Source organism: Rhincodon typus, chromosome 4 (assembly GCF_021869965.1).
Source record: "Rhincodon typus isolate 14 chromosome 4, sRhiTyp1.1, whole genome shotgun sequence".
In the NCBI taxonomy this organism is placed as follows: Eukaryota; Metazoa; Chordata; class Chondrichthyes; order Orectolobiformes; family Rhincodontidae; genus Rhincodon; species Rhincodon typus.
In genome coordinates this window covers 44895967-44906529 of record NC_063335.1, presented here as the reverse complement: position 1 = coordinate 44906529, position 10563 = coordinate 44895967, and the positions used below count along the sequence as shown (strand labels likewise).

Here is a 10563-nt window from a genome sequence, read left to right as displayed (position 1 = left end):
ACCTTGTTGTCTCGGATTCTCCAGCATCTGCAGTTCCTACTATCTCACATTTAAATCTCTTTTTACCTTGCTTTAATACAACAATTGCTTCATCTCTTATTCAGGTGTGCTCCTTTTGGGTGATGCATATAACATGCGCCATCCTCTCACAGGGGGTGGGATGAGTGTTGTCCTGAATGATGTGAGGATATGGAAATGTCTCTTGCGTGACATTCCAGATCTCCATGACAATGAAGCAGTGCTAAAGGTGAGACATTTGAACATCCCACAAAAGTTATGGCAGGAAATTCAATTGGATTTTCAGTTTTAGTTGCTTTATGACTTCTGTGATCAGAACATACAATTTTCCTGGTGACTGATTGTTGTAACAGTCAGCTATGTAGGCAGCAATGATTTTGATGCTTCACTTGAAAAGTGCAAGACACACCCACTTCCTACAACACTATCCGCTGGATGGCAAATTTAAAGGTCCAGGTTTTGAATGTTAGTGAATGGGTGAATAAGTGGGTGATTGAGTGAATGGATAGGTGTATGAGGTGGGGAACTGAATCAGGTGGGTAAATGAATTGGTGGGTAGTCTGAGCAGGTTGGATAGGTAGGTGAGAGGGTAATCAGGCCAGATTGGGTCAGGAGGACATCTGGAAGATGGTGAGTAGTCATGGCATCGGGGTGTTTGAGCAGTTGGGTGTTCAGGAGGTAATCAGATTGGGGAATAGTTGGAGATGGATTGGGAGGGGCAGTCAGGTTGTGGAAGTAGTAAGTTCTGGCTTGGAGTGCAGTCAGATTGGGTCAGTAATGGGGCTAGACAGCAAGGCAATTGGGTCAGAGAGTAGTCGGCTGGTCGGGAGGGGCTGTCAGTGGTGTATTCAGGGGGAAGAAGAGTCACTGAACCCAAAACATTAATTCTGCTTTCTCTCCACAAATGCCACGAGACCTTTTGAGTTTTTCAAGCCATTTCTGATTTTGTATCTGATTTCCAGCATCTGCAATTCTTTGGGATTTTTTGTCTAATGTGTATTAAGGGAGTGCTGGGAGAGTAGATGGTGAGCTGGAGGAGAGTTGGGGGATAATTGGGTAACAGTTCTGTATTTACCCAGTTATTAGATGAGGCACTAATCTGCCTAATATTTCCTGGGTAACTACTCGGATAAATACATCAGCACAGTCTGAATTCTCTGAAATCAGAGACATTTGCAGAAGGAATTGCCTATTGGAAATGTAAAATGTGCTGGGAAATTCCCACTTAGGTTCACCAGTCAGGGTGTCTACATGATCATAACATGACTTTCTGGTCTTATCTCTGATCAACAATCTGGAAGTTGGGAGATTTGTCCCATAATTATGCCCTTACACACCGAGTTTGCAATGAGTGCGTACTGTGATAGAGCAGTTTGGAAATAAGTTTCACGCAATCATTTATAACTTTTTGCAGGCCAAGAAGAAATTTCACTGGGCACGGAAGAAGTCCCATTCCTTCGTGGTGAATGTCCTGGCTCAAGCACTGTATGAGCTATTTGCTGCTACAGATGGTAAGCTCCGACTCTTGGGAAAGAGTCCACATAATCGGGTTTCATTTGATTGCTGTTACTGTGCTACTGTAAAGTTACCATCCTTAATTGCAAACCCGTCCATTGGCTTGGAGGGATTTCCCCCTCTCTATATCTCTCTCATCGGACTCCACAGGTCCACTAATCCTTGTCCTTTGAGCAGCCCTGATTTGTATAGTTCCACCCTTGATGGCTGTGCCTTATCCTCCCTAGGCCTAATCTTTGGAATTCCTCCCTTAAACTTCTCCATTCCTCAGGCTCTCTAACCACCATTAAAATCTTTCTTTCAACCTGCTTTCAACAAACATTGGCCATTTGTCTTAATGTTGTCTTATGTGGCTTATTGTGTAAAAGGCGCTGTATAAATAATTGTTGATGTTAATCCCAGATGCCTTCTGATTTTAAATTGAAATCAAAATGAACACAAAAATTGCAGTCACATTGAATATTGTCTAAATTTAATATGATCACATTAACAATCTGTTGAGTTTATTTGTATTTCTCCAATAGAAATTGAATTTAATATTGGTACAAAATGCACATTAATGCTATAAATAAATTTACATAGAGTTCATTATATTGCATTTAATTACAGATTCCTTGCATCAACTCCGGAAGGCTTGCTTTCATTATTTCAAACTGGGTGGACAGTGTGTGACAGGACCAGTGGGTCTCTTATCAGTGTAAGTCTGAACGCTGGAAATCATACGCTTTATGAAAAGACTTGTGAGGCAGATTTCTCTTCATCATGCATGGTGAGGTGGTGAAATGCCACCATTTTTCTACTTCAGGGCATAATTTAATGTCATCAGCAAGAGTCCATCATCCATGACAAAATCTGGCAGTACCTCCACTGACACAGTCTCCAGATGGGGAGGTGGCATCCAGGATTGGGGAGGGGACATTGAGAGCTGATGCCAAATACCTCAATTGAGCAGAGAGTCCCTTTGAATGAGGAAACCCCCTGAGAAGGCCATTGGCAAACATAACAAGGTTTGCTGGGCAGCTCTGTCCCCAACTCCAGATGGCCCCTCCCACTCAATCACATTGCCCACCTCTGTCTCCAAGTTCAGCTCCACGGAGGGGTTGGATTAAATTCAACCTCAGCTTCATATATATTTAATCAGGAAGTGTTGTTCGAATTAATCGTGGAACCTACCCCATCTATCTTTAGAAATCCTGCATTAGGAGGTGTCCATTGACAACTTACATCTCGAACAGGCTGCAGAAATGCAGGTACAGGAATTACCCCTTCAGTGTTCCCAAGGTAGTGATGAATAGTCTGCCAGAGTCCCTTCATGCTGTTCACTATTCAGTCACTCCTGCCTGCATGATATTTGGGTATCAGTGCTGCTTTATGTTCCCACCCACCCTCATTAAATTCATACCAAGCACTTGACTATGCTGCTAAAAATCAGTACCAGTCTTGAGACAGTGGTTACTTGGGAAGATACTGGTCACTTTGGTCTCTTGAAGAAAAGTCAAAACTGGAATGCAAGTTAATAACGTTCTTAATCCTTAATTTTCTGTGCACCCCACACCACTGAGGCAGCACTGACCCAGTTCAGGCTGAAAGGTAATAACTTTTACAGTCCCCTATGAGCACCTACCAGGTCTCCATTCAGTAACTTTACAGAGCACAGGAGGAGATCAAGACTGCATCTCCTGAAAATGCATCTTTTATGATGCAACTTCATGACGTTCAAATAGAAAGGTTCTCATTAGCTTGAAACATGGAAGATAAAAAGAAGTGTTAATGTACATCACTTCTCCAAAATTATAGAATCAGTTATTAATGTGGATGCTAGGAATAGGATTACAAAGAAGGGTAGTTTTACCAGGCAGGAAATATCATGAAGTGGAAATATGACTCAATATTGTAATACTCCAGAAATAATTCTGCAACATCTGCCCCATGCTTGCGGAGATTTGTAATATTACCTCTTACAATTCTTATCTGTGACTAATTGCTGCCTTACTTTCTGTTAGGCTATCTCCTGAGCCAGTGACACTGATTGGACACTTCTTTGCTGTGGCACTCTATGCGATTTATTTCTCTTTCAAGAGAGAACCATGGTACATGAAACCACGAGCCTTGTTGAATGGTAGTGTCATTGTCTATCGGGCATGCTCAGTTATTTTTCCACTCATTTATTCTGAAATTAAATATCTTGTTTACTGAATAACATGAAAACGATAAAAATGAATAAGAACAGAATATCACACTGAGCCTTTGCAATAGGTGGACATTTACCTCAACTGTTGTGTCTAAAGATTGGTACTGTTGTCAAAAGTCAAGACCCCTCCTGTGGCCAATTGAGTAGCAGAATGTTTGTTAATATTACAACATGCGGATATGTGATGCAACTGTGTAACTGCAAGATACTTAACAAGCACATATTAATAGTGTACATAAAATGATGTGTCATTTATTACAAATCAAACATACTTTAAAGAGCGTTGAATATGGCTTTTGGCACTGAGCTTGCCACACTGCTGTTAATGATGCGCTTTCATTTATCATTCCATTATTCAAAGTCAAACATCAAGCTAAAACGTTTAAAAAAGTTATGTCCACAAACTGAATTGCTCCCCAAGGAGGGGAGGAGGTGAAGAGAATTATCTTTACCTGGCTGCATTTAAATAATGTATTGTTTGTAAAAAGTAGAAATTGCATTTGTCTGATGATTTCATTACTGCCAAAACATCCCAGCTTCATCAAAGCATATCTCAGGCACTGATCATTCCTTGAGGGCAACATGGTCTAATAACTTTTTATTGAAATGTGGGATAAGATTAAGACTAGTATGATGGAACATCACTGGTATTCCGAACAGACAGGAAGTAGAATTTGATCGATTGGTGCAATTCAACTTGGTGTTATCAACAAGTTTCACTAATTCACAAAGAGTTAGCTCTGAATGGTCCTTTATATCACAGTGACTGGTCTTCAAAAAGACTGTAAAAACCGGTGGAACTAGGGCTTCATTAGGAAGGAATGACATTCGATCAATAGTAACAGAATTACTGCTGCTAGGCTAAAGCTGGAAGCGAAAAAGGCAGATGTTAGCTGTGTAGACAGAAAAAAATCCATGCCTGTATTTGTCTTACTTTATGTACATACATTTTTGAGTGGAAAGTTATTTCCATTACTGATTTATAACTGCTAAATGTTACTTGTTTCAAATTTACAAAACACTGCAGGCATATCAAGAGCTGGCTAAACAAACTTGGTGCAATTCCTATTCTGCAGGGTTAAATATCTTTAGATTTGGTTTTAGATCTTTTTTCATCCCTGGTTTATAAAATGAAACCTAACTTGTGCTAAGCAGACCACATATCTTCCTTGAATAGCATTCTCTTGATCTGATGTTTGCACCAGAAATTTGTATACCATATTAAAAGTGTATATAATGTACAACTGTAAAAGCAGTAATGAATTTTCCTTGGCGATATTTGTCCATTATCTTTAATTATTCTACCATTAATACTATGTCTGTTACTATATTAGTACACAACAATTGATTAAAAGGTTTATAATTTGTCCAAATGTTGTGCTGAAAATGTGTTTTTCTTTTGAATTTATACCTCACAGCTGCATCAGTTTCATAAGTGAGTTACCTGAAATTGATTCTGCTACGGTCATGGTTTGAAAATGATGCGGCCAAATAAGGGCACTGCATCAGCTGACTCTGAAATATGACGCAGTTTTTGAAGGGAAGACAGGATGGAAGGAAAGGGAACCGTACTCAGCTTTTATTCAGTGCCAACCCAGTTTCCTAAGGCGTTTGTACATGGGTTGGGAGGGTGAGAAGATGATTCGTAATTTGTGAATCCCCAACTCTAAACATTAGCTCATAGTGTTCCAGTTCAAATTGGGCAGAAATTAAGGATTCATCTTTTTAAACTGAGACGTTTTGGCACCAGTGGTGTTTTGCTGCAAATGATGTGCATGCACCTCCATTTAACAGCTTGGCCACTGTTGAGACCTGCCAAGATGTTGTATCCTCTCCAGTGCAAGGCAGTGACAGACCTTAACAAGCCTACCAGTTGCTTCTGCTGCTAGTGATCTGCAGGCACATCCCACTTTCTGGTGACACTCGGTGCCACACTCATGCTGGCCCAATTAGGATAATTACATCAGGTCCTGGAACTTATCTGGGTAATGGGTCCCCGACTCTGAATTGAAAATCGAGCTCAATGGATGTGTAAAGTCAGGGCAGATGACCCTCTCTGACCACATAGTTGAACAGGCAGAAAATCTGTGCAGAGAGATCCTGACTCTGCTGGTGTTTCTGGAGTCAGAACATTAATGGAACTGGTACAAGCGTGACTATGAGTCCATCTCAGATATCTGCGAGATGAATGAAATAAAAGATGTAAAAGCTGTTGGGACATTTATGTAAAGTTGACCGTTACCCTTTTTATATGTCAATTCAAACGTCTTCATGAAACAATCAACTAGAATCTTCCAGGCCACAAAACTGGGCTATAACCAATGTAGAAGCCTCCTCCATGAGCATTATGTGCATGTATTTTGCTAGTAGAGATTACATTGGGTTCCCAGGAAGGAATAGCAGTAATGGCTTCGTCTCTTTTTTATACACTTGGCCTCCAGAGCATGTCTGAAACCTTTGCTCATCCTGCATAAGAATTCCCTTGTAATCAGATTCAGGGAAGTTCCCATGTCCAATTTGTTTGCCTGGCTTTGCCAATTGCCTTCCACTAGACTTTTAGCTCATTTCTGCCACTGGTTTTAAGGAAATTCAAGGCGAAAATATATAGGTGAAGGAGATGAAGTGGATGTATCAATTTGCAAGAGCTTTTGATAAGGTGCCACCTAGACACCATACAAATAGGAAAGTGCTTGACACGATATAGAATGAATCTTTAATGCAACAAAGGAAGAAATTTATAGACAGCAAGAACTTTAAATCCTTCACTGATGGTGAAATCTGCTAATTGGTCTGGTTTATGTTGTGTAACATCTTTCATCTCAATAATGTAAAGGATGCACATAACTGTTGATTCTTTGTCATTCAGTCAAAGTCTTGGAACTCTCTGCTTCTGAACACTGTGGGAATACCTTCACCATACAGACTGCAACTGTTTTAGAAAAAATGCCCAGATAGTGTCTCAATGGCAAAACCAAATGATAGCCTTGCCAAACAGCGCTCATATTTAGACATAAGGGCACAAAATCTTTGGCAGGGACTGTAATAAAAGATCTGAAGAAGATGTATATTTTGACAGCTTCTCACAATTGGCTACATTTATTCAGACTGCTCCTCTTCATCATCCTCATTGTTTTACTTCTTCCCCTGCACTTGGCTCCTATACGCAACTGTTTTCCAGGGTTGTAGAGTTTGTTTCAGATGACGACAAATTTTGCGACTCCCCGGTAAGGGCGACAGTGCAGATCTCCTCATTAGTCTAGGTGGTGAATCTTCTGTAGCAGGAAGCTGGTGGTTTGTTTAATTAAAGCCATTTCCACCAGTCTCCTGGTAGAATTGCAGCAGGAAGATTGAGAAAAGTCCAATGGAATTTCAGATCAATTATAAATTTCACTGATTCATTGTTATACGATTAAACGTGACCTGTACATTGGCATAACCTGGAGAACAGAAATGAAATCAACCTGCACTGCAATTAAATTTTTTGTTTTCCGATAGAAGAAATACTTCTCTGATGCAAAGCTCTTGAATAAGCTGAAAACAGAATCTTTCTGTTTCCACAAATGGATTTGTTCCTAAAGCAATTTAACAGGTATAGTTATACATGTGACAAGCTGTCGCTTGGCTCTGTCTGAAGAATTATCTATCTTCATTTTCCTTGTTCCACCAGTTTTTAACTCTTTTTCACCATTTCACTGTAGAAAGTAGGAAGAAGAGTTTCCATGATGGATGGGACTTTCATTCTTCTGCCTCCACTCATTCTGTAGGAAGCTTGGGAGAAATGGCAAAAATAGCATTTCATTCTGATTCCTGTGGTTATTGTGTCAGTTGGTGAAACCTCTGGAAAACATCAAGCGATTAACCCTTCGTTGATGTTCTGTGCAATAACAAAACGATGCCTCATTGTTCAAAAGCAGCACTTGTATAGGCAAGACGAACATCAGAACCGAACTCACTTCTTTCCCCACCCGCTATCAGTCATATAATGCTATTCATAAACACATTGAACTCGATCCCATATACATTCCACTATGAAGGAAAACCAGAAGTAAGGCAATCCATCTCAACAGACCCCAGAGTGTAAAAACCAGGCGGGAAAACACATCAACGCTTCATCGGAGGCTGCACTGAGGATGTTACCAAGCATGGTAACGAACGTCTGCGAAACAAGAAACCAGCTCGGCGAGCCAACCAACCTCAACAATATTTCTCTTCGTTTGAATTTCATTGTACTGGAAACAAATGAGCCATTTCCTCTGGCTGTGTGAATAGTAATGCTGTAAATTTCTCTTATTTTGTATTACATGCCTTCTACCACTTTATACACAGCATCAGAGGCTTCTCATGAACAAGACTGGATGCAGAAGGTTAACTTTGTACAGTTAACTTTCATTTTTCCTTCACCTTTCTTGAAGTGACTAATTTCCTTGTTGTAATAAGATTCCAAATACAGCAACTGTTTTGCTACATCTGGCTTGCCATTATTCACATATGACCTTTGTGAGTAGAAGGCAACATGTTGCCAATAGCCCCATTCTGTCTCTCCTGCCACACCATGCTCTTCCAGCAGAGAGCACTGTAAGCTATCAGTAGCAGGAATCCTATCCATTTTCCATTTCCTGCTTCCCTAAACCATGAATAGTGTGGATAATTCCAGCTCAAATCTAGTTAACACACAGTTATTTTCGCATACCCATCGATGCTGTGTATTCTGGCTTCAAATAATTCTGGAAACCAGAGACACAATGCACTGCAGCAGGGTAGTTCCCATTTATAACATTCGCCTGTACTAGTTGATTCTGCCGAGGTTCTCTAGGTTAACTGTTGTTTTACAAAGTCATTGGCCAAAATTCTGGTAGGTGATCAGGGATGATCTATAGAAATTCACCATAATACTGGGAAGAACTCACCTGCTCTTCTTTCAATAGTGTCATGGATCTTTTATATTAGGCACCACAGTTTAATATCTCAGCTGCTTTGCAGTCCTTCTTCACTTCTCTACTGGATTGTCAACCTTGAGATTTGTGCTTAAGCCCTGGAACTTTGTGGGTTAGGAATAAGACTGTCACTTGCTGAGCCAGGGCCAAGACCTATGGTATTCAGGCTTTAGTTTTGCCCACAAATAGAAATACCATACCCCAAGCTCAACCCCGAACTACATTATCCTAAATACCTCTATCAAGTCACTGTCAGAATTCTTTCCAGACAAAAAAAGCTATGCCTGAGCAATTGTTGGAAATTCTCAGTTTCAGAATCAGTTCATAAAGTATTTGATCCAACAACAGATTTCACTGCAGCTCTTTGACTCAGTCGCGGCATTAGTAGCTGATCTCTGGGTTTGATGATGTGATTAATATCAAACAAAAGATTTCCCACGAGGCTCACATGTTCATGGCAAGTTGTTGCTAACACATTCGATCTTGGCAGACATTATAATGACTGAAGTGTACACATATTCCTGATATTACCCCAACCACCAGAATGAGAGGAAACTTGGGAAGGTTGATCCACTGGTTCTCGGACAGTTAGGTAGAGGATCTGCTGTTGCTTTTGAGAGACTGAAATAAGTTGTTTATTAGTGTTAGAGCCATAGAGTCATAGAGATGTACAGCATGGAAACAGACCCTTCAGTCCAATTCATCCATGCCGACCAGATAGCCTAAATTAATCTAGTCGCATTTGCCAGCATTTGGCCCATGTCCCTCTTAAATATCTCCTATTCACATACTTATCCAGATTCCCTTTAAATTTTGTAATTGTACCAGCCTCCACCACTTCCTCTGGCTCATTCCATACATGCACCACCCTCTGTGTGAAAAGTTGCCCCTTAGGACCCTTTTAAATCTTTCCCCTTTCACCTTAACCCTCTGCTGTCTAGTTTTGGACTCCCTCACGCTTGGGAAAATACCTTGTCTATTTACTCTATCCATGCCCCTCACAATTTTATAAACCTCTATAAGGTCACCCTCCGCCTCTTACACTCAAATCCCTATCCTCACTGATTTTCCATTATCTTTATTTTATTATTCTATCAATTTCGGTTTGGAGCTATGAACTGGGAACTGAGAACTAAAGATGACTTGTGGACAGTGATTAACAGATTATGTTAAAAGAAAAACAGACTAAATAAGCTTTTGTTTATCCATGAGGCCAGGTCTTGAAGTTAATTGCAGGTTGGCTCCTGATCAAGGGGTTCTGCAGATGCTTCATCATCAGGGAAGAGTATTGTTTAAACAGATAACAGAAGTTGGTTATTAATGAAGTCAGTACCTGGGAATTGGTTCCAGCAAGTTGGAAAAGACCGTATGCTGAAGTAGATGACAGATATTGAATAGTAACTGGCACCTGATGGAGGAGATGGTCAATTCTTCGGGGAGTGGCCAGAGTTTTAATTGACTTTTAGGCTGGGTTTTCTATGAAGAAGAGTCTGGCTCTTGAAGCCACAGTATGAAGATTAGAAAGCTCCCTGTGTAATCTCCCGTGAGCAGCTCTTGGAAGTTCAAAGGTTAGAAAACTAAGTTATAAGTATTACTGCCTTTATCTGAGTGAACTGTAAACATGACCACAATCAACATCTTCAGAAAATCAACCAAGAAACTATTATCTACGCCTAAAGAATAACACATAGTGAAAACCACTTTAGTAATCTGGCCAGTTTTGTTACTTTCCTTTACTTATCTGTTAAGTGTGTTTGTTTCAATACAGTGTGGAGCTGGAGGAACACAGCAGATCAGGCAGCATCAGAGGAGCAAGAAAGTAGATGTTTCAGATTGGGACCCTTCAACAGGACCTGACGTGTTGTGTTGTGTTGTGTTGTGTTGTGTTGTGTTGTGTTGTGTTGT

General features: G+C 40.4%; 1 protein-coding gene across 2 annotated transcripts in view; it reads left to right on the top strand.

Annotated features, from left to right (window-relative positions):
• Window positions 1–5097, top strand: part of LOC109919445 (squalene monooxygenase) — a 25215-nt gene extending 20118 nt beyond the window's left edge. The window contains exons 9-12 of one of the 2 annotated variants that reach the window (XM_048596386.1): window positions 105–247; window positions 1433–1529; window positions 2143–2230; window positions 3537–5097. In XM_048596386.1, the coding sequence (XP_048452343.1) occupies window positions 105–247; window positions 1433–1529; window positions 2143–2230; window positions 3537–3729 (521 nt within the window). In that variant the 3' untranslated portion in view covers window positions 3730–5097. The remainder of the gene's footprint in view (window positions 1–104; window positions 248–1432; window positions 1530–2142; window positions 2231–3536) is intronic. The other variant, XM_020519452.2, reaches the window with a different exon arrangement.
• Window positions 5098–10563: the final 5466 nt, after the last annotated feature.